This window comes from Armigeres subalbatus, chromosome 3 (genome assembly GCF_024139115.2).
Source record: "Armigeres subalbatus isolate Guangzhou_Male chromosome 3, GZ_Asu_2, whole genome shotgun sequence".
Taxonomy (NCBI): domain Eukaryota; kingdom Metazoa; phylum Arthropoda; class Insecta; order Diptera; family Culicidae; genus Armigeres; species Armigeres subalbatus.
This window is the reverse complement of record NC_085141.1, coordinates 306,062,431-306,087,032: the sequence shown is the minus strand read 5'-3', so window position 1 is coordinate 306,087,032 and position 24,602 is coordinate 306,062,431. Positions and strand designations below refer to the sequence as shown.

At 43.9% G+C, this 24,602-nt stretch overlaps 2 protein-coding genes across 6 annotated transcripts in view; one reads left to right on the top strand and one right to left on the bottom strand.

Moving 5' to 3' along the window:
- LOC134225122 (protein stum) overlaps positions 1-24,602 on the top strand; it is a 231,097-nt gene that overhangs the window by 148,546 nt on the left and 57,949 nt on the right. The window lies entirely within an intron of this gene.
- LOC134220646 (uncharacterized) lies at positions 6,836-13,265 on the bottom strand. 2 transcript variants are annotated; one of them, XM_062699748.1, is made up of 4 exons: positions 13,115-13,265; positions 12,981-13,049; positions 10,398-12,918; positions 6,836-6,906 (listed from the first exon to the last, which is right to left on the bottom strand). In XM_062699748.1, exons 3-4 carry the CDS (start codon positions 12,814-12,816, stop codon positions 6,848-6,850), a joined length of 2,478 nt encoding a protein of 825 aa, XP_062555732.1. In that variant the 5' UTR covers positions 12,817-12,918; positions 12,981-13,049; positions 13,115-13,265; the 3' UTR covers positions 6,836-6,847. The 2 variants fall into 2 exon arrangements, with proteins under 2 accessions (XP_062555732.1, XP_062555733.1); XM_062699749.1 differs by having other exon boundaries at positions 12,981-13,265.

Sequence of the window (24,602 nt, the reverse complement as noted above, 5' to 3'; positions counted from 1 at the left end):
TGCGCAAAATGAGTTTTGGTGAACGGTTTAATTTTTCAGTCTTATTGCTGCCTGTGGGGAACCGGACTGAACTATAGATAAATAAACAGACCAAAAAGCAGGAAAAAACCTGAAAAAACAAAAGTATTTATGTGGCTGATGCGATTTGACCTACCTTGCTGAATGATAAAAGCGCAATGAGTTTTTTTTTCTCAACTCCCAAGCGCCAAGGTTACGCCGGTAATGCATTTGAAAGATTATATATCAGTAAATAATTGCGATGCTTAAAAAGTAAGCAAAGCTAGATTTATTCATAATCCTTGTAATAATTAAAATTAGAGAAAACTTCAGAAGGATTGAATAGTAAACTAACTAGCTTTTTTGAATTTAAATATCCGTGTAGGCTTCCTCCATCCTCTCAAAGTTACGTGCCATGATATCAATGTCGTCGGCGAAACCAAATAACTGGACGGACTTCGTGAAAATCGTACCACTCGTGTCAATCCCTGCCCTTCGTATTACTCCCTCCAAAGCGATGTTGAATAGCAGACACGAAAGACCATCACCTTGCCGTAACCCTCTACGCGTTTCGAAGGGACTCGAGAACGCCCCTGAAACCCGAACTACGCACATCACCCGATCCATCGTCGCCTTGATCAACCGTATCAGTTTATCCGGAAATCCATTTTCGTGCATTAGCTGCCATAGCTGGTCCCGATCGATTGTATCATATGCGGCTTTGAAGTCGATAAATAGATGATGTGTGGGCACTAGGGTGGCTCAAATTAGTATGGGAAAAACTTTGTTCAATTTTTGTGATGGGCCGCCCTCTTATTCGATTCTATTTGATGGCCTGATGCTCTGGACAAAATTTCAGCCAAATCGGTCAACGTTTGGCCAGTGCTAAACTCGTTGGAAGTTTATATGGAAAAATGTATGCAGAAACATCCAAAAACAGTAAATTGCAGCTGGACTACACAACTTACGATGAAGAACTATGATACTCATTCAGATCTTAGAGAATTTAATACAGAATGTTATGCAGAAAACCGCGAGAAGATTCGAGTTTGCCCGGCTAAGTTATTAGCATTTCTCTGCAGTGGGGTTTGAGCAAATTTCGTTTCTTTTACCTTTGAAAAGAAATAAATTCACCCCTACAACACTCCAGTAAAATGCCAATATCTTTGCGTAATAAACTCTAATCTTCTCGCGGTTTTCAGCATAACATTCTGTATTTTATTTTACAAGAATGAGTATCATGGTTCTTGATCGTAAATTGTGCCGTCCAACTGCAAATGTTATGGTATTCCGTCGCGTTGAACGTGACCAGCCAGATGGACACGTGGTCGTGGGTGTGTTGGTCACTCGGGGTGGGTTTTGCTCTCTCTAGCCGAGAGAATGACCAAGGATTGTCACTGCGCCGGTTCTCGACCACCTACCGTCACCGCCCCAACCGAGAAACATGGAACCTTGGAGAGTACTAGGTTCCTGGGGTCGAAACGGGTTGCTTGGAGGTTTTCGTGTGGGTGAGCAAGGGGATTGGCGTTTACCCCGCAAGGAACAGATTGTGGTTTTCGCAGTGCCAACCGAAAGGACGATGGCATAGAGCCGCGGAAGCAAGAGGCCACGGTTTGTGGGCTGGTTCTCCTCCCGTTGGAGTGATCGCACTTGTCGTCGGTTCCCTAGGGCACTCTGTGCCGTATGCACAGGCTGAAAACCACGCGAATGAGCACGGCGTCTTCGCAGCACAAAGCTAACTCGCGATTACCGGGAACACTAACGTTTCTTCGCTGAGGACACTTGCCGTCAGGCTTCTTTTTTGGGTTGCACTAGGAGCCGCGATTCCTGGGGAAACTTTCCTCACTCCTTCTTCAAAAAAACGTCCTTCTTCTTGAACGGTCAAACCCCAAAAGCCTCGTTCTCTTCCGCTTTTTCGTTTTCCTCTCCTTCTCCTCTTTTTCCTCGCCCCGGATATCTCTCTGACGTCTCAAGTTCGCCCGCTGGATCAGGGCTGCCGTAGCGTTAGTCGTTTACACTCTGAAGACGGAATACACAGATAGTCGGCAATTTACCTGTGTGTTCCGCCTTTGGGTACTTCATGCATAGTCTCACATCCGGGGATTTTAGTATTTAAAAAAACTAAGACGCGTCAGTGGGCTTATTGTTGGCTTATTCGGTAACACAGTCGTTTCTCTGATCCGGAGCCACCGTGCCTAGTGCCCTCCTTAGGGGCCCTCCTTAGCCGCGCGGTAAGACGCGCGGCTACAAAGCAAGACCATGCTGAGGGTGGCTGGGTTCGATTCCCAGTGCCGGTCTAGGCAATTTTCGGATTGGAAATTGTCTCGACTTCCCATAAAAGTATCATCGTGTTAGCCTCATGATATACGAATGCAAAAATGGTAACCTGGCTTAGAAACCTCGCAGTTAATAACTGTGGAATTGCTTAACGAACACTAAGCTGCGAGGCGGCTCTGTCCCAGTGTGGGGATGTAATGCCAATAAGAAGAAGAAGAAGAAGTGCCTAGTGCAGTGGTTGCGGTGCTTCCAATGGCGGATCGAATATCTCTCCAGCCATCTTCAAGAAATGCTGCGCCTAGCTGCTCTTCCGTTGGGAGTGCCACTTCCAGCTGCTGCGTGTAGTCTTGGGCTAGCCTACCGTCTTGTAGCCGCCCAATGTTTAGCCGCGGCGGACGACTCCGACACGTGTTGTACACCGTCGAGAGTTTCGCGACGGGATTCGAACCCAAAACAATTTTAAAACGTTTATGGCACTCACTACCACCGCACCACCACACGAACTGATTGAGGGCAAATAGAAAAACTGCTGTATTGAACTTACTACTTATCGTGGGGCATCGTCGTATGCAATCAGTTTGAAGAGGCAAAGTAAGCAGCATTTGATTTTCGCGAAACATGGGAAGAAGGATAATATTTTTTTTTTGCATCATCGCTTGTGCCGGAGTGTATCGCACCGCACTGTAATTTCTCTGGATAAAGTGAATGGTGGAGAAAATTTCATCTGTGGACAGGTGAGTGAATGAGCTAGCAACACCCTGGTAGGTACAAATAGCGCCGAGAAACACTGTAGAAATTAAAATAGCTTCGGGTAATATTGAAAACTTCTTTCAGCAAATAGAAAAAAGAACCGCACAGCACGAAAGCACAATGCGGTCTTTCTCGTCGCCGGTCACACTTCTGCCTCTTGAAAGGAGGCTTCCCAGCCTCTTGAAAAGAGGCTTCCGAGCCTCTTGAAAGGAGGCTTCCGAGCCTCTCGAAAGGAGGCTTCCGAGTCTCTTGAAAGGAGGCTTCCGAGCCTCTTGAAAGGAGGCTTCCGAGCCTCTTGAAAGGAGGCTTCCGAGCCTCTTGAAAGGAGGCTTCCGAGCCTCTTGAAAGGAGGCTTCCGAGCCTCTTGAAAGGAGGCTCTGAGCCTCTTGAAAGGAGGCTCGAGCCTCTTGAAAGGAGGCTTCTGAGCCTCTTGAAAGGAGGCTTGAGGCCTCTTGAAAGGAGGCCTGAGGCCTCTTGAAGGAGGCTTCCAGCCTCTTGAAAGGAGGCTTCCAGGCCTCTTGAAAGGAGGCTGAGCCTCTTGAAAGGAGGCTTCCAGGCCTCTTGAAAGGAGGCCTGAGCCTCTTGAAAGGAGGCTTGAGCCTCTTGAAAGGAGGCTTCCAGGCCTCTTGAAAGGAGGCTGAGCCTCTTGAAAGGAGGCTTCCAGGCCTCTTGAAAGGAGGCTTCTGAGGCCTCTTGAAAGGAGGCTTCCGAGCCTCTTGAAAGGAGGCTTCTGAGCCTCTTGAAGGAGGCTTCCAGGCCTCTTGAAAGGAGGCTGGAGCCTCTTGAAAGGAGGCTTTCAGGCCTCTTGAAGGAGGCTTTCAGGCCTCTTGAAAGGAGGCTTTCGGGCCTCTTGAAAGGAGGCTTGAGGCCTCTTGAAAGGAGGCTTCCAGGCCTCTTGAAAGGAGGCTGGGCCTCTTGAAGGAGGCTTGAGCCTCTTGAAAGGAGGCTTCCGAGCCTCTTGAAAGGAGGCTTGAGCCTCTTGAAAGGAGGCCTGAGGCCTCTTGAAAGGAGGCTTCCGAGGCCTCTTGAAAGGAGGCTTGAGGCCTCTTGAAAGGAGGCTGAGCCTCTTGAAGGGAGGCTTTGAGGCCTCTTGAAAGGAGGCTTTCAGGCCTCTTGAAAGGAGGCTTTCAGGCCTCTTGAAAGGAGGCTTTCAGGCCTCTTGAAAGGAGGCTTTGAGCCTCTTGAAAGGAGGCTTGGAGGCCTCTTGAAAGGAGGCTTCCAGGCCTCTTGAAAGGAGGCTTCCAGGCCTCTTGAAAGGAGGCTGAGCCTCTTGAAAGGAGGCTTCTGAGCCTCTTGAAGGAGGCTCTGAGCCTCTTGAAAGGAGGCTTCCGGGCCTCTTGAAAGGAGGCCTGAGCCTCTTGAAAGGAGGCTTCTGAGCCTCTTGAAAGGAGGCTGGAGCCTCTTGAAAGGAGGCTTTGAGCTCTCTTGAAAGGAGGCTGAGCCTCTTGAAAGGAGGCTTCCGAGGCCTCTTGAAAGGAGGCTTCCGAGCCTCTTGAAAGGAGGCTTCCGAGCCTCTTGAAAGGGGGCGTCCGAGCCTCTGGGAAGGAGGGTAGCGCTCGGCGGGCGCGGAGGCTTCCGAGCCTCTTGAAAGGAGGCTTCCGAGCCTCTTGAAAGGAGGCTTCCGAGCCTCTTGAAAGGAGGCTAACGAGCCTCTTGAAAGGAGGCTTCCGAGCCTCTTGAAAGGAGGCTTCCGAGCCTCTTGAAAGGAGGCTTCCGAGCCTCTTGAAAGGAGGCTTCCGAGCCTCTTGAAAGGAGGCTTCCGAGCCTCTTGAAAGGAGGCTTCCGAGCCTCTTGAAAGGAGGCTTCCGAGCCTCTTGAAAGGAGGCTTCCGTAGATTATCCTGTCGCAATCTGCAAAACCTAGCGACTTACGGCAGTTCCATGGTCCAAGATTCCAAGATTCCTACCATGCTCCTTTATTCGACGCCAATTGGATCGATTCGTATTCACCCTTATTCTTGTTTACGTACGAACGTGCTTTGTAACGAAAGCCGATGAGCATTCTGGTTTACACCAGCAAAATCAAATGGGAAAACGATTTGAACGAATCGTATTTGTTCGAAAGTTTGGTTCGTCATTTTATGTCATATGGAGTGATTCCATTTACCTGATTGATGCATGATAAACCGATTTTCCATATCTGCACAAAAGCATTAAAAACGTCAAAACATGCACATATTGTATAGTAGCACGTACTTTATCTTCTAATTTAGAGGATAAAAGCATTATATTCTATCTTATAATACAGAGCCTTGCAACGCTTGTCTGATTTTCCAATAGAAGTAACCTTGAAGAAATATTTAAGCGAAGTGGATCAAAAAATACTTCAGCTATCGTTCTTCCACTAAATGAAGAAAATACAGCATCATGCTTTCGAAAACTACTCAATCATAATTAGGCTCAACCGACATCAACTCGACGCGGCGGGAAAATTGCACCGCAAACATAATTTACCAAAGCAGAACACGCGATGATTAACTTTGACTGGCTTCTGCTTTAGATATTGTTGTTCTGTTCCGGTCATTTAGTTGATGACCATGAGTTAAGCTTTTCGGTAAACTTTTCAAAGGAATGTTAGTTCATCATCATTTTTGATCCGAACCAACCAAACTGGAGGTAATTAATGTTACTACTACCTTCATGCATGAAACAATTTGCGTACATGTTTATTCCGTGCTGAGCGTCAGTCAACTAACTTTAAAATAACAAAATAAATTAAAATCAATATTTGGATAGGATTGCCCCCACATGTTGCGACGTAATTTCCAATTGTGCCTCCCTGGTCAAACTTTAAACTTTCCAAATTGTTTGTCCACTTTCCTGTGTGGTATCGATCGCTTCCTCTGCTGATCCATATTATATAGCATATTGTTTTCTCGGAGAAGGAATATAAATGACCGACAAATTTTATGCAGCAATCAAGGCGACCAAGGAGGTCTTTAAAATCGTTGAAGCTTTTGCCACCATCACTTCCCCTCTAGTGGTTACAACCGAACTAAAACTCACATGTGCCACAACATTTTGTTTATGCTTATTCGTTCTTTCCTGGTGGCGGCCGCGGTAAGCTGTGTTACGTGCCACTGCCATCTGTAGTTATAGAATATGGTGTCGTGGCGGCATGTGAAGCATAAAAAAACACTATATCAAATCAGCTAATTGTGAAGGTGCTTTTCTCACGAAAAAGAAAGTAATGAGAAGGTACCGCTGGGTCTGGGTCCATACTGATAAGTGCAATAACAGCCAAGGCTTTTTATACCCTCAAGTGCTCTAACGTATGCATAACAAAAGTAACTAGTTCAATCAAAGTTAATTGCCTATTTTCCGGGTATTGACCACTCGACATGGACATTATTTACATTTTTTTTTATAGAGGGATGAAGGCAAATCTGCAAACAGACACCTGAAATTATCACTCAGTTAGTGTTCTCGTACCCGAGGTGGCCCTTCGATTCAAACACCGTTCTGCAGTTGCCAGTGCGGCAGCTTCAAAGCTGTAAATTTATTATTATGGATTACTAGTCGACCCGGCAGACGTTGTCCTGCATAGTAGGCAAAAATACGCATTGTGAACTGCCCATGCGAAATATCCATACGAATCTTTATTTTAGTTTTTCACGATTTGCTCAACTTTACTCGTAATTTTCGCATTAGGAAATATCATATAAACCCGTCGGAAACTATAACGAATGTTTCTGCTGAAGAAATGAAAAAATCCATCCAGTCGTTTTCGAGTTATGCGGATACGAACACAGACCATTTCATTTTTATATATAAGATTATAGGTTTAACAATGTTCACAAATACGGAAGTATACATTTCAGTGTTCACCACGTTAAGCGGGCATTAATCGAGGTTATGTTTTGCTCCCTCGGGTGAGAATATTCTGTAAAATTAGACATAGTATTATAGATTTGAAATTAACGTATTTTGAACGTAACAATCGTTCACCTCGATAAAATAAAGTTATTACGATCGAGATATAGCGTTCTTAAACTGCAAATAATCAAGTTACTTAATTTTAAACTAGCTTCACAAACTTCGTTTTGCTACTTTGACGTTTGCTCAAATTATTTCAGTCACGGGCGTTCGAGGGAGTGGTCGGTAGCATCACCTTACATGTGCCCAGAGAGTTCGGCAACATCCCCCACCCCGTGAGCTTCCCCAGCTCCTGAATGTCCATCCAGGTTTTCCTGTTTTCTCGGCTTCACATCCAGTATCGCCAGCTTGACTGCCGGCCGTGAGATGATTCCATTAGCTGTCAGTATCTTCGCCCGCCTAACTTGGCCGTCTACTCCCTTAGTTGCCTCTAGAACTCGTCCTCTCGTCCAGGTATTTCTTGCTTTCTCATTGATGATAATTACGAGATCTCCAGGTTCAATCGGTTTGACACTCTCGAACCACTTAGTACGTCGCGTCAACATAGGAAGATACTCAAGTATCCATCTTCGCCAAAATTTATCCACCATATTCTGCGTGAGTTTGTAGCGATCTCGTAGGCTACTGTTCTCATCTACCAGAGCTGTTTCCGGTTGATTTATTCCACTTGATCCATACAAAAGAAAATGATTTGGCGTTAGAGCCTCATCATCTGCGTCGTCCAATGGCACGTACGTCAGGGGTCTTGAGTTGATAACCCCCTCTGCCTCCAAAAGTATCGTCTCCAGAATCTCGTCACTGGCGTATACTGTGTTGTCAGATATTACCTTCATAGCCGTTTTCACGGACCTCACCAAGCGCTCCCACGGTCCACCCATATGTGGAGCAGCTGGAACATTGAAGTGCCAGGTGGTGTATGCATTCGTGAAAGTAGTAGCGCACTCACGGTTATTGTGTTGCATTATCTGTTGTTCCTCCGTTAGCTGGCGATTGGCTCCAACAAAGTTGGTACCATTATCGGAATACACTTCAACTGGTGCACCTACGTGCAATGAATCTTCTGAATGCCATAATGCACGACTGTGTAGAGAGGCTATGTGTAATCTCCAAGTGAACGGCCCTCACTGTGAGGCACGTAAAAAGGGCTATCCACCGTTTCACAACACTTCGTCCTACCTTTACTTCTAGTGGCCCAAAGTAATCCACTCCGACAAATGTAAACGCACGTATAAAAGGAGTGAGCCGTATTTTAGGCAGTGGCGCCATCATTGGTGCCCTCGGAGTTGCATTTCTCACCTTGCACCGTTGACAGTTTCTTGTTATTTTCTTGATTAGATTTCGAAGTCCAGCTATGTAAAATGACTGTCGCATTTCATTGTGCACAGTTTCGTTATTTCCGTGAAGTAGGCGTCGATGGAAGCTATCCGTGATAAGTATAGTGATGGGATGTTGCTTATGCAAAATTACAGGAAATTTAGCAGAATATGACGCCTCTGGAGCAGCTTCTATTCGGCTTCCCATCCGGATAACACCATCTGCATCGAGAAAGGGATTCAAACGATAAAGGGGACTAGATTTACTAATTGTCCCGTCATTCATCATTATAGCCAATTCGTCGGTATAGATTTGAGCCTGCGCTTGTCGTAATAGCGTACTTTCAGCTGCTTGAATTTCACGTGTATGCAATACTGAACATCTTTCGTTGTAGGTTAACTTCTTTTGCAGAATACTAATTGCACGATGCACGTATGCAGTAGCTCTTAACAGCCGATTCCAGTTAGAAAACCGGGACACATCAATGAGTTGTAGCATTACGGTAACGTGGTGCAGGAACACAGGACAGTATCAGTAGGCCAGTCCTTCTCATTTTTCAACAGGAACTCCGGCCCGGAGAACCAGCGATTGCCGGCGTGGAATGTTGGCCCAGAATTCCATTTCGTGGCCTCATCAGCGACATTTAGACAGTTGGGTACATACCTCCATTCATCGATGTTACTAGACGAGAGTATTTCTCCAACGCGAAATCCGACAAATTGATGATATTTTCGGCTATCTGAACGAAGCCAGGCCAGCACAGTGCTCGAATCTCTTGTCAGACAGAATCTCTTGTCTATCGGGAGCGTCATTGATGAGCAGATGGATTGCATAAGGCGGGATCCCATCATAGCCGCTTGCAGTTCCAATCGAGGGATTGAGAGTGGCTTAAGTGGCGACACTTTAGTTTTGGAAGCTATTAACGTGCATCGTCGCCCTCCGATACAATCTAAGATTTCCAGATTTCCTGCATAATAACTTTTCCGTGGATGGTATAATGGGAAATAAATCTTAGCGGGTCGAATAATCTCATAACTAGCTGAAGCACCTGCCTCTTCGTTGGCGTTATACACCCACTAATCAACATTTGGTTGTTTAGACATGATACGTCGAATGTGAATATGTCATTTACTGGATCCCATACCAATCCCAATACTCGATCGGCCGTCATATGCTTGTCGCAGTTGATTGGCTTTCCAGACGAAACACCTGTTTCTCCGATTGCATGTAGAACCTCCGGTGAATTCGATTTGAACTTCTTTACTTCGAACCCAGCGGCTGCATGTATAGTTTTGACTTGATCTACGAGCTGAATTGCTTCCTTCACCGTATCTGTGCTATCAAGAAAATCATCCACATAGTGGTTTTCAATGATAGCTTTGGCAGCTCGTGGGTAGGCCGCGGCATGTTCTTCAGCATTTCTGTTTTTAATAAACTGTGCCGAACAGGGTGAACATGTGGCACCGAACGTGGCGACATCCATTATGTATATGCCGATTTCTTCGGCAGGATTGTTTCTCCACAAAAAACGTTGGTATTGTTTATCAGCTGGTCGAATCATAATTTGGTGGAACATTTCGCAGATGTCGCCACAAACTGCGATACTGCGTTCCCGGAATCTAAGGATTACTGCTATCAACGACACGTGAAGATCGGGTCCTTTGAGTAGCATGTCATTTATGCAAACACCTTGCACCTTTGCTGCTGCATCCCAAATCAGTCTAAGTTTTCCAGGCTTTTTTGGACTAGTTACCACACCCAGTGGAAGATACCACACGTGTCGGGGGTCTGTTCGTCGAAGTTCTTCAGACGTCGCTTTGTGCGCATATCCCTTTTCTATGTAAGCCGCTATCTGTTGCTGTACATTTAGGGAAAGTTCTGGGTGACGTTCCATGCGCCTTTCCAGACTTTTCAAACGACCCTTTGCCATGGAAAAACTGTCTGGAAGCGTTGGGTTGTCTATTTTCCAGAGCAGTCCGGTCTCATAGCGGTTTACCGGATTACCATGTCGAACGGTTGTCCGTTCTAGAATTTGCAGTGCGCGCTTTTCTTCTTCAGCTGCAGGTCTGATAGTAACAGCGCTCTCCTCAACTGCGAAGTAGCATCTCATAGCGTCGTGTAACGACTGGTTGGTCATTATTTCATGGTGATGAACGATCGATTTTTTCGTTTGTTTTGGTTTACCTGATTGTTTCCCGAATACGGACCAGCCCAACCTGGTTTTGACGGCGATAGGTCCTTCGTTTCGTCCTTCTCGTGTTTTCAGTGAAGTTAGCAGACGTACGTGTTCAAGTCCGATTATCATACGAGGTGCGACATCGGAATAACTTTGCAATGGTAGCCCAATCAAGTGTGGATATTGAACAGACAGAATTTCGTAGTTGAAGGATTGCTTCGGTAAATTCAGCTCGCCGACGGTCAGCACATTATCGATGGTGTATTTTTGTTGCAAGTTTTCTCCCGCGATCGTTAAACTTATGCACTTGGATTCCTTCTCTTCTCTCGAAACGTTTCCCGTCCATGAAAGCCAAAGGGATGAAGACGGTCCATCCATGCCTAGATGCCCGGCGACTTCGGCATCGAGTAGAGTTGAACTTGACCCTTCATCCAAAAATGCAAATATATTGACAGTCTTGCCATTCCCGAATAGTTTCACAGGTACGTATCGGAACAGTGAGAATGTGTGACTTTGGTGATGGTTCTGATGGATTTGCACGTCGTTACTAGCGATGGGGTTCTGTTCTAGCTGCGGAGCATGCAGTAGTTGATTGTGGCGCGCTCGACAACCTTGAATGCCACATTCTCTTTTTGATCTGCACGGCCATCTCCGATGCGTCACCAAACAAGTTCTGCAGAGATTCTTCAGATGAATAACTTTCCATCGAGCTTCGACGGTCATGGCTTTAAAGGGTTGGCAATCAAAAATGTAATGTGTGGTTGCGTCGCAATATGAACAACCTTTATCCATCCGCTCTTGTGGTGCGGTTTCAGAATACTTTTCTTGATCGTCGGACCCGTGCGGTGGATCCTGTGCATGAACAAATAGCTTCTCCCTTTGTTTATCTGGACGATTGCCTTTCGGGTGGTTTTGGTATGCATCTGAATTTACCAACAGGTCTGAAGCCAAACACACTAAATTTGATATAAAGCTGTTGAAAGTCACCAAGTTGACATCCGTATGTGCTTGCTTGAAGCCGCTCCACTGCAGCTTAAAGCTAGTCGGTAGCTTTTCCACCAGCTCGTTGAGTAGTAGCGGATTCTCTAGATGTTTGTGTTGTTGTGAAACGATCATGTGGTCTATGAGATTCTGTACTTGAAGTCCGTAATCAACTATTGTCTTCAGATTTTCCGCCTTTGGACCAGGCGTAGTCCGCACGCGTCTTAAGAGCGAGTTGATGAGGATTTCTGGTCTTCCATATAGCATTCGAAGTGTTCCCATCACACTGTCCACCGAGGAAGGAAGCAACAAGCGGCTCCTCACGGACTCCAGTGCATTTCCACGGAGGCATCGTTGAAGTCGGGCTAAATTTTCTGCGTCACTGTAGCCACAGACTTGCGTGGAGTTGAGGAAGCTACTATAAAATATAGGCCATTCCTCGGGGTCTCCAGAAAAAGTTGGTAGGTCTCTTGGCATGACTTGTCGAGCGGCGAGCTGTGACGGTGTTGGTCCGTACGCTCCGGGGTTCACATGATAGTTATCCGGTGATGTGTGTTCTATCGATGACATCGCTGGATGAGGTTTCGGAAATGTTGTAAACGGTGGCAGTTGTGACTCATTTCGCTGCAAGTCTGCCGCATCCAATTTGTCTGAAATCGGTAACGGTGCGGCACTATGCTTGACCGGTGCGTTGGAACTAATCGATTTGAATTGCTGCGTTACATTAGCTGGTGAAGTACCATTAGCATTGGACGTCAGTGCTTGATTTTCGTGATTAATGCGAGATTTGACCGTTGTCGTGTTTTTTATCGGTGAGGAAGATTCGGTTAGCGATTCGCGTCCAATGGAGACCTGTTTATCCAACTTCCTTAAAACTGACTGTGTTTCGAAGGCAGGAATTGCCATAGGTAATCCTCCGGGGACCGACTTTATTATGTTTGAACTTTCTACTGCTTCCCCTGCACCGAGTCCGACTTCGTTTCCAACATCCGACACTGCTATATTTTCTTGTTCTAGCCATTTTTCCAGTCTATCACGTTTTGATCTTGAATCTACTTCGCTTCTGTTGCTGATCAGGTCATCTTCCTCTTCGAGTTGCATTAGCAATTCAAATTTCTCCTTCAAGTACCGTTCCTCTTCTTCTAGCTTCTTCATCCTGACTCTATTTTGTTGTTCTAGTAATTCTAGACGGAGCTGCGCCTGTCTCGACCTTTTGCTTGATGCAGATGTGTAGGCTGAAGCTGTCGAGCTGGATCCGGCAGCTGCTTGAGCCTTAAGTTTACAAGCTTCACAGGTCCAAGAGCGGTTCGATCCAGCTATGGAATCGGAGACACCTGCGCATCCGTAGTGCTCCCACGCATCACAAGCGTCACATCCGACCATGTTGTCGGCATCGTCTGGTCTAGTACACTTCTTGCAGTGTCTGTTTTCCGAGGAATCTTCCATCGTGGCGTCTCGGAAATGAAATCTTTGAAGATTGTTCTCGTACCCGAGGTGGCCCTTCGATTCAAACACCGTTCTGCAGTTGCCAGTGCGGCAGCTTCAAAGCTGTAAATTTATTATTATGGATTATTATAGGTTTAACAATGTTCACAAATACGGAAGTATACATTTCAGTGTTCACCACGTTAAGCGGGCATTAATCGAGGTTATGTTTTGCTCCCTCGGGTGAGAATATTCTGTAAAATTAGACATAGTATTATAGATTTGAAATTAACGTATTTTGAACGTAACAATCGTTCACCTCGATAAAATAAAGTTATTACGATCGAGATATAGCGTACTTAAACTGCAAATAATCAAGTTACTTAATTTTAAACTAGCTTCACAAACTTCGTTTTGCTACTTTGACGTTTGCTCAAATTATTTCAGTCACGGGCGTTCGAGGGAGTGGTCGGTAGCATCACCTTACATGTGCCCAGAGAGTTCGGCAACAGTTAGGTTACTCAGGAAGTTACATGAGTTACCCTCTCTACTAATACCATGGTTCCCCCAGGAACTGCCTCCCAGCATTACTTCTGGGGGATGGGCAGTACTTAACGTACTCGCTCATTCACGCTCACACAGACACTCATCCCGTATGAGGCTTACTTGGGTGCTCTCTCTAACATACCCCCTGACACACCCTGCCACTCCTCCTGACACACGCTCTGACACACCATGTGGGACTTACTTAGGTTCCCACTTCTGACATGCCATGCGAGTCTGAATTGGGTGTTCACTCTACTCTCCTCTGCCATGCCTCGAGGTGTCGATAGCGATAGGTACCAACAGTTCTACGCTACGACCCTCCTACCACGGCATGTGCAGCCATGCCTCGTGGTGGCGACTGCGGTTGCCACCCGCTGCGACACTCTTACCTCGACATGTGCAAACCTCTCTAACTAACTAATCACAAGTTAGTCATGCTTGTCGACTGCTGCTCGGCGCGCCAGATTCTTTGCAAGCTGCAAGCAATCTGAGTGGTTGCAGTCAAAACTGCGTTCCACTTCTCCACCGCTTGCACATCCTCTGGATAAGGGTATCCGGGATTGTGTCCCGAGCCCGACCGCAAACGTCTAGCATAGCTCTTTTTTCGACGTCGAAACGAAGACATACGAACAGTATGTGCTCTGCAGTTTTCTCAACACCTGGGCAGTCAGGGATTCCTCCGGAAGTTCCTCCAGGAATTCCTCCGGGAATTCCCCCGGAAGTTCCTCCAGGAATTCCCCCGGAAGTTCCTCAAGAAATTCCCCCGGAAGTTCATCCAAGAAATCCTCCGGAAGTTCATCCAAGAAATCCTCCGGAAGTTCCTCCAGGAATCCCTCCGGAAGTTCCTCCAGGAATTACTCCGGAAGTTCATCCAGGAATTCCTCCGGAAGTTCCTCCAGGAATTCCTCCGGAAGTTGCTCCAGGAATTCCTCCGAAAGTTCCCCCTGGAATTCCTCCGGAAGTTCCTCCAGGAATTCTTCCGGGAGTTCCTCCAGGAATTTTCTCCGGAAGTTCCTCCAGGAATCCCTCCGGAAATTCCGCCAGGAATTCCTCCGGACGGTTCTCCAGGAGTTCCTCCGGCAAATCCTCCAGGATTTCCTCCGTAGTTTCTTCAGGATTTTTTCCGGTAGTTCATCCAGGAATTCCTCCGGAAGTTGGGCCAGAAATTCCTCCGGAAGTTGCTCCAGGAATTCCTCCGGAAGTTCCCCCTGGAATTCCTCCGGAAGTTCCTCCAGGAATTCTTCCGGGAGTTCCTCCAGGAATTTTCTCCGGAAGTTCCTCCAGGAATTCCTCTAGGAATACCTCCGGAAGTTCATCCAGGAATTCTTCCGGAAGTTCCTTCAGGAATTCCTCCGGAAGTTCATCCAGGAATCTCGTTTTTCTCCAGAAAATCCTCCAGAAGTTCCTCCAGGAATTCCTCCGGAAGTTCCTCCAGGGATTACTCCGGAAGTTCCTCCAGGGATTCCTCCGGACGTTCCTCCAGGGATTCCTCCGGAAGTTCCTCCAGGATTTCCCCCGGAAGTTCCTCCAGGAATTCCTCCAGGAATTCCTCCGGAAGTTCATCCAAGAAATCCTCCGGAAGTTCCTCCGGGAATCCCTCCGGAAGTTCTTCCAGGAATCCCTCCGGAAGTTCCTCCATGAATTCCTCCGGAAGTTCCTCCAGGAATTCCTCCGGAAGTTCATCCAGGAATTCCTCCAGAAGTTCCTCCAGGAATTACTCCGGAAGTTCATCCAGGAATTACTCCGGAAGTTCCTCCAGGAATTCCTCCGGAAGTTGCTCCAGGAATTCCTCCGGAAGTTCCCCCTGGAATTCCTCCGGAAGTTCCTCCAGGAATTCTTCCGGGAGTTCCTCCAGGAATTTTCTCCGGAAGTTCATCCAGGAATCTCGTTTTTCTCCAGAAAATCCTCCAGAAGTTCCTCCAGGAATTCCTCCGGAAGTTCCTCCAGGGATTCCTCCGGAAGTTCCTCCAGGGATTCCTCCGGAAGTTCCTCCAGGGATTCCTCCGGAAGTTCCTCCAGGATTTCCCCCGGAAGTTCTTCCAGGAATTCCTCTGGAAGTTCATCCAAGAAATCCTCCGGAAGTTCCTCCGGGAATCCCTCCGGAAGTTCTTCCAGGAATCCCTCCGGAAGTTCCTCCATGAATTCTTCCGGAAGTTCCTCCAGGAATTCCTCCGGAAGTTCCTCCGGGAATTCCTCCGGAAGGTCCTCAACACATTTCTTCCGAAGGTTCTCAAAGAAGTCCCTCCGAAGGTCTTCCAGGAGTTCCTTTGGAAGTCCCTCCGAAAGTTTCTCCAGGAATTATTTTGGAAACTCCTTCAGGAATTTTTTGGAAAGCTTCTCCAGGGAATCCTCGTGAAGTTTCTCCAAGAATTATTTCCGAAATTCTTTGAAAATTTCTTCTGAAATTTTTCCAAGAATGCCTCCGGGAGCTCCTTTAGGAAATTTTCGGGAAGCTTCTCCAGGAATTTCTCAGAATGTTTCTCCAAAAAATTTTCCTGGAATTCCAAATGAATTCCATCCAAATGCCTCCAGCAATTACTCAGTAAATTTCTTCGGAAACTCATCCAAAAGTTCCTCCGAGAATTGCTCCGGCAGTTCATCCAGAAAATTCTTCGGAAGCTCCGCTATGATTTTCTTTAGAAGTTCTTACATAAATTCATCCGGAAGTCCCTTCAGAAATTCTTCCAAAGGTTTCACCAGAAATAAGTTGGGAAGTTTCTCCTGGAGTTTTTCAGGAAGCTTCTCCAGGAATTCCTCGGAAATTTCCTCCAAGAAATCTTCCCAGAATTCCTACAAAAGATCCATCAATTTTTTTCAGCAAGTTTCTTCAAGATTTTTTTCGGTTGTTTCTCCAGGAATTCCTCCAGAAGTTCCGCAGGGAGTTTATCCGGAAGTCTCTTAGGTAATTCAGGTATATTCGAGCCGACAAGTTTCCGTGGAAATTACTTCAAGAATAATTTTATAAATCATTCTATTTCTCGAAAAATTGCTTCGGAAATTTATTTCGAAATTCCCCCAGATATACTAAAGGTATACTCCAAAAAATGCTGGAACGGCTTCGGTATATTCCTCCAGATGAAGTTTCTGTGGAATTATTCAAAGGAGTTCTTAAAAACGATCACCATTAGTGAATGAGTTCGTGGGAAGTTATCAAGCCGCCTTCGTTGACGGCCGCTCGACAACGGGCCAAATCTTTACTGTACGGCAAATCCTTTAAAAATGCCGTGAATACCAGGTCCCAACGCACCATTTGTTCATTGATTTCAAGGCGGCTTACGACAGTGTTGACCGCGCAGAGCTATGGAAAATTATGGACGAGAACAGCTTTCTGAGAACAGCTGGGAAGATTACCAGACTGATCAAAGCAACGATGGATGGTGTGCAAAACTGTGTGAAGATTTCGGGCGAACACTCCAGTTCGTTCGATTCGCGCCGGGGACTAAGACAAGGTGATGGACCTTCGTGCCTGTTGTTCAACATTGCGCTAGAAGGTGTCATGCGGAGAGCTGGGTGTAACGGCCGGGGTACGATTTTCAACAGATCCAGTCAATTTATTTGTTTCGCGGATGACATGGACATTGTCGGCCGAACATTTGCAAAGGTGGCAGAACTGTACACCCGCCTGAAACGTGAAGCAACAAAAGTTGGACTGGTGGTGAATGCCTCAAAGACAAAGTACATGCTTGTGATGTTCGCTACGATAGACGGGGATACCTTTGAGGTGGTCGAGGAATTCGTCTACCTCGGATCCTTGCTAACGGCTGACAACAATGTTAGTCGTGAAATACGAAGGCGCACCATCTGTGGAAGCTTTCCAATAAGACATCTGTCAAAAATTATTTGATGTCTGTCAAGAATAATCTTGTCACTTTTGAGTAATGTTAATTTCGTGTAATAAGACGCAGCCTTAAAGAAAATATTCTGATGTTTACCGAGCATACTTTTTGCCTTTCTCGTACAACAAAGTTGTACCGAAAGGCTATCATTTCACTCCAAAATCGAACTTTTTATAGAAGTCTCGGAGATACATGATGTTATATACCAATCGACTCAGCTCGTCGAGCTGAACAAATGTCTGTCTGTCCGTGTGTATGTGTGTGTGTGCACACGAAAACTGAAAAACATTAGCCACTTTTTCATATAGTAATTCTTAATCGATTTTCTCGCAACAAGTTGCATTCTACGGGGGTCAAACTCTAGTTGATCACTATTGAATTTGATAACGATCAACCATTGCGTTTAAAAGTTATTAAGAAAATGGTATCGAACTATGTAAGCGCCATATAAGGTTGGTGTCTTGGCTAAATGCGAGAAAGGCAGTGTCACCACTCGGTGAATTAAGTTGGGTTTTTTTTATCAAAATTAGCTCAATGCAAGTTACAGTTATGGGAAGCCATACAATAATTTCTGCATACTTGGAAGTAGAAAAATGTAATATGACCTTTACTGTACATATATTGCTGATAAGATTAAATTACCATATATTTGTGAGATGGTTTGATGGTTTGATGGTTGATTTGATAAGTTTCGGGCGTGAACACGGATTGATTTACTATTGATAAGGGGCGCGCCTTCAATGGGATTGCTCTCTGTGAAGGGTGTAAATAGCGGGACCTTGTCATGGTGCTCTTGAGAAAACAAAAAAACAACTGTATCGAAACCGATACTGCATTGCTTATCGATAGTAATGAAGTAATTCGACATGCACTTAAACACTAAGGGTACGGGTATAACGCTACAATAGATCTAATAACAGGTCGCAGTGCAACACCCGAACAGGAAAAAAAACGCGAGGAATTCCGACGATCAGGTGCTGAATGCGGCCATTTGAAAAAAATCCGTTCGTCCTGGGTTTTCAGGTTTTAAAAAATATGTGTTCTTTGGGAAAGTTGACCTTAAATAAGCAAAAGAATCGACTGAGACAATAAAACGAGATACAATTTTTGACGGGAAAGGACAATTCAAGCGAAGAAACTCTTGAACAGCACTCGTGGTCGATCCTGAGAGTACAAGATCACAAACTCAGACTAAACGGTGCCCCTGGGTTTGGCAAAGGGGTTCAATTGATACCTACAGCCTTTTTAACTTAGAAAACCGTTTTATGCTCGATTGTATGGCTTTTCTGAATGCATATTGGCTTACGAAAAAGTAAAAAGGGGCTCTTCAGAATGGCACTTCTGTATTCGATCATGCGAGTCTTATGCTTGCATGGAAATTTTGTTCAGTTACACCAAACCGGAGGTTTTTCACTGACCCGATAAGGAACCAGTTAACAGGAAGTATTGTAATTAGAAAATGATCTCTTATCATAAGGGTGATCACGGTAACCCCTATACCAGGTAAGTATTATCATAAGGGTATAGAGAGCAACCACCTTAATTTTGCATGTTCTTAATGATGTTAACAAATATAGCGAATATATATATATATATAAATCACACGGTATAAAATCACATTTTTATTATCACGGCGGCTAAACGCCGGTTTGCAAAAAAATCATATAGCGGATCGTGGAAGCACTATTGACATGATACGTTGTCGTTCGGTTAGTGGTGTCAGTCTTGGCGCATGTTCTAAGAATAGATTCCGCCACTGTTTTCTTTTTGGCAAATGTTCTATCTATTATGTAATTCTAATGTGTTAATGCGACATCTGACTGCAGACGATGATTACGTTTTTCAAAGGCAGTTTGATTGGATGGGGCTAATCTATTTTTGTGACTCACTATACTAAAGATTATATTGAACGTATTGATCACAATCGCAAAGTCACGCTGGATCCATCGTTGAAGTCGAGATTAATTTAACAGTCGTTTTTTTCCTAGTTGGTTGCTCACAATTTCGCTATTATTTTCCCCTAATTTACAATCCTTTCAACAACCAGCAGCCCCATTCTTGGTCGCATAAATTAACTATACCTGGTAGCAAGGCAATAGGGGAATGTGGTCAAGAATGGAATATTTGCCAAAACAGGCTCGCTTTTTACACGCAAAATAAAATCTACAAGATGCTTCCACGTGAAATTTTATGTAATTTTGCAGATATCTAAGAGTTTTCTTTATTAAGGCATTTTAGCTTTGAGGTTAAACTGATTCGGAATTCTTCCACAATAACTCTCACTAAACATTCTATGGCTATCTTCCCCAATACTTACTAGCCCATATGCGACCTCCTTTCGGTAAGGATACCTACCCCCCATCGTCCATCTCCACCTGCTTCCTTCAAGCACCCTCAAATTATCGCAATACTCACCAACCACCCATGCAGCAAAGCAGCGCTCCCCGGAGGACGAACCGCGCGCCACATGAGGACACCGTGCGACGGCCACTCATCGTTTGACCATCTTCGGAGCTGGCTGCAAATCGTAGAAACGCAGGCGTTTCGGTGCAGCCGGAATTCGCGGCGCGCGTTCGAGTCCCCAAAAGTGTCACGAATCGATATTCCGGTCGTTTCCATTTCCCCGTGTCCGTGTCCATTGGGCCGGCGGCACTCGTCCAGCGGAAGGCACCTTCCATTGACCGCATTTTACCAGCACGCTTATTTGTTCGTTCACTCGAGCCGGTTCGCTTCGTGTGGGCATGGTCTGTGGGTGGTCGGGGCCGAGGTCACCCAGTTTTGCGCGCGCGGGACCACCTTCTCGTGTCTGGCATTTTCCTGAATCACGTGGACGGGAAGTGGCATGTGTGCGTTTTTCGTGAAAAGAAAATTGAAATGAAAGAATTTACGTGCAGTAGTGGTTTGAAAAAGTTGTACAAGTAATTTTTCTGCTAGGAGAAGGCATTACCAAGTGAGAAAAGTCTTTGTTCGTGTACTGACCGACCTCCGTTGCTATTGGCTAACGGGTTTTTCTAATGAGAAATTTTTATGCTCACCTAGCCAGATAAGGTTGACCGTAGTTCGTGGTTCGAAAACTCCGCAATGCACAGTGGGTGTCAGTTTCGTGGAAACTATGTTTGCCTAAGAAATATTTAGTTTTATAAGTTATTTGAGCAATGTTTACTGTCTGTCAGGTTAGGAAGTATTCTATGAAGCCAACGTGTTGATTTTATTAAAATAGTTCATGGGGCTCCTCAAGGTACTGTCTTTTCCATAAATGACGATTCCTAAATTAGTTTTCATACAAAACTTCAAAAGACGCAACCAAATAAACTCAAGTTAAGAGGACTTTTTAAATGGAAAATAAAATCTTTTGGGTAGGAAGTATGTAGGGAAGCGAAAACAGTCTAAATTTGAATTACTCTAACAAGCATGTTTGCCACATCAAAAACTTAAGTAGTAAGTAGGTAATAAGATTCACAATTTTTTTCCAATAGTTCTGATCATTTTGGTGAAATTCTTATAAAACTTCTAATAGAGTTTTGAAAAAGCAGATGAAGTTGTTCCGAAACGTTTTTTTAAGTTTCTTTTTGTAGTCACTTAATATTCCTCAAAATTATTATTGTGCTCTAGGAATCGCTCTTGTTCTTTTTAATTGGCCCTCCGTGCGTTTTCCTAAGAATAACTTTAAAGATCCATCCCTTTTTTTTAGGAATAATCTAGAACTTTTTTCAAGAATATTTTCTAATGTTCCTTCAATACGTCGAACACCGTGATCAGAAAATCATGGGTTTATGTGTTGAACTTGATTTTAAAATTTAAAAAAACTTTAATAAAGAGTTAAAAAAAAAAGAAAATCATGGGAACTCAATTTTCAAACTGCTTATTATAAAATAAAATTATTATTATCAAATAAAAATGTCCATCAAAACCAAGTACATGGCTCGATTCCTGTGGTAATTCTGCACCTCTGAACCAATTTTTAAAAAAATCCCTAGGAGGAATCTCGAGAAATATTTTAATTCAATACATAATATCCCCAAAATACCTTCAAAGCCGTCCAAAAAGTGATCCAAGTTGTTTTCAACCAGTTTGCATTTGTTGCCTTTATTACCATTATAAATTTTTACAACTGATTAAGCTCACCCAACTGACTAAGGTATTTTTTTATTTGTATGCCTTGAAGCCGTCTATCTTCAAGAATACTACCTCTCGTTCAGAACCATTCATGAATTCACGTGCAGGCTGCAGATTCTTTATTGAATGCCATTCAGATTAAAGTTTGTATTTTTTTATTGTATTCAAAAATGTATTCGAGCATCAGAAGTAAAGATTGGAGTTCGGAAAAAAAATGATGAAAAAACTAATAGCTAAAAGATTTATTTTAAGTAGTGTAGTTGCTTAGCATTATATAACAGGTTAGATCTTCGCAAGAGCACGGCAAATGCTGGGTAAAGCGTACCATTGGCACTTCGCGTACCTGAATGAATAAAATAGACCCCATCTCGCGGTCCTTAGCCTCTTACCCAGCAACTCCTATCCCTACCTCCCCGCGGTGCTGGCCGGGATAGAGCAACCTTAGGGAAGATCGGGTAACCAACCCCGGTGGGAACTATGGTCGTATGCTGACAGGGAAGGGGGGGTTTGCTCCTCTCCGGAGGTGCAAATCTTATTGAGCGTCTGTTCTCCATGTCAGGATCGGCTCACAACATGTTAGGGGCGGCTGATCATCGTCCGAGTGTCAGCGAGGGACTCTAAGTGAAACTGTGCACCATGGTCCACCGGAAATAAGGAGGAATGGTCCTCCGGAAATTTAGGGGGTTTGGTGTCAGGCCCTGCAAGCCAGCCTTTAAAAATCATAAGCAACGAACAATCAACAAGAGAGTACGGACCGGAACCATCGGCGAAGACCACTGCGACGAAAAGGGACTAGCGATTGGAAACTCGGTTCGTGGAACTGCAAATCTCTCAACTTCATCGGGAGCACACGCATACTCGCCGATGTGCTCAAGGACCGTGGATTCGGCATCGTAGCGCTGCAGGAGGTTTGTTGGAAGGGATCAATGGTGCGAACGTTTAGAGGTAACACAGCTCAACAAGATTTTGTCCCTAACACCAAATAATGTGTCCCTAGTAGATTTTTGCTCGCTGAATCCGAATCTGACTTCAGATTTGCTCTAACACGTCGAGATTTTAAGATATACCTCAACAAATGTCGTAAAATCAATGATTTTGGGCATTTTGGAACAACCATCGTTAACCCTATAGAAAGAATTACTAGTCAATCAAGGTCCAAAATGGATCACAAATATATAATCTTTCGAAATGTGGTGCATTTTGAACAAGTTAAACATAATAAGTGTGATTTATCTGCAATTTTAGCTAGTGAAAGTTATTTAAAAATATGTTTTATGCAAGCCACCTTGTATACAAGCCTGGTTATTTCCTGTGAACGGTTTTGAGAGGAAAGTAACAAGAATTCAATATAATAGTTTGCCCAAGGAAAAAAATAATATGTTTTCATTGAAGTAACTTCTATTGAATATAAATATGATATTGTATTTTTTAATAAATTTAATAATTTTAATAAAAAAAATAAATTTTCGATTATTGCACAAGTGATATGGTGTATTTAATTATTCATTTTATGTCAATTTATGCTCCTTTATTATGTTCATTCGAATAAAGCAAGTACGAGAACTGTACGCAGTTCTATATAGGTATTTTGATTATTCCTGCTATTTATGATCATTCCAATATTCCTATGATAGAAATTTGGGCGGAATTAGCAAAATCAATCAACGAATCGATAAGTTGGTTTTCGATCGTTCTTGTGTATGATTGCATACAAGCTGAAGCGATGTTGACGGCTACGCAACAGAAACCGGAAAACGTCAACAACCTACTCGTGCGTGGGGGACTTTGTATTTGATTCGCGTTGAAAATGCTGCGTGGATGTTGCAATAATCCCAATGCAATTTCTTTAAACTATGATCAGCTTATAACATTGAAAAAAGAAAAAGTTCACAAGTTTTATCAAGCTTTGTTATGTGCTAAGACGCAAAGTTATGCGCCAGAAAAAAAAACTTGGGCTCCGCTCCACTTGTGTGCTGTTCAACATGTTAGCATATGGTTGGATGATCCGCCAATTCAGCACTCTGATATTTCTCTAATTTAACAAAACAACGGCATGAATGAGAGAATTTATGATGAAGTTACAAAATGGTTAAGTTTCAACTTATTTTCCGAGTGCTGAAATGTATTTTATTAGTCAATGTGGCTTGAATGCTCTGGTAGGGGATCTAGTTTCTAGTAGATGATTTGAATACGTTAAAATTACACTCCGATCTTTTTCCTTGTTGATTAAAAGAAAGGAGCTTTATGGATCATCATGTTCTCACTATATTCTAGCATAACCAAGGAATGTAATTGTCGCTGAAAAATGCAAAAAAAACAAGCGACAAAAGAGAAAAGCGATAACTCTTTGTCCTCATCTGCAGAGGATAAAGACATTGTTGCGTTCCGTTTAATTTGTAACAAACATGGAGAGGTAATTGTTGTGAACTTTTCAAACTGCGATAACTTGTATATTTCAGAAGTAAAACACAAATCATGTCAACATATGGTTAAATTAATGTCTAAACTATGATAACTGATACTTATTTAACCAAAAACATCATCGGAAACCGACTGCTTCTCAAAATGCACGGCAGGCGATCATTGTCCTATTCTGTTGCAGTTTGGGACAAACGCTTATTGCGAGTTGAGTTCGTCTCAACATTTACAAGAGAGGACAATGTTGTTGTCATTGGCAATGTTGTTATTTTACATTCCTTGAGCACAACACAATTGCAACATGTTAATAGATTACGTGTGGTTATTGGAAGTTGATCGATCGAAAAAAAAAACAACTAGAAATCGAGCAGAATAACATTTTAGGAATAGGAGAAATGTTGAGCATAAAAAAAAAGTATATTTTATTAAAAGTCGAATGAAACATATATTTACAAACTGACTAGTATCTCTATACTTCATTCAACATTTTCATATCCCAGTTCCTCTGGCCGCATGTTGTTGAATTTTTGGTGGCTTCGAACTGGTGGTGATGGCGATTGCATGCAAGTTTTTGAAACCGACTTGCATGGAATATTTTTAAATTAAATTCACTGAACTTAAATTCAAGTAAAACAATTGAAAACAATTGTAACGTGCAAATCTGATGGAAATTCATTAGATCAGATATGCTTTTATCGTTTCGGGTATTGATTGACCTAAAATTATATTAATATACTTCATGGAAGTCCTTCGACAAATGCCAATTTCTTAAAATTAGCGGTATTAATTTAGCTATATCTCGAAATTTGGACGTGTTAGAGCATATCTGAGGGCAGATTCGGATTCAGCGAGCCAAAATCTACTGAAGACACATCAATTGGCTCTGAGGAC

Coding starts and splice junctions, on each gene's coding strand:
- LOC134220646 (XM_062699749.1), bottom strand. CDS start 12,816: ATGGAAGATTCCTCGGAAAACAGACACTGCAAGAAGTGTACTAGACCA. Junction 6,907..10,397: donor CGTATTCGGGAAACAATCAG/GTAAACCAAAAC, acceptor CTAATTTTACAG/AATATTCTCACCCGAGGGAG.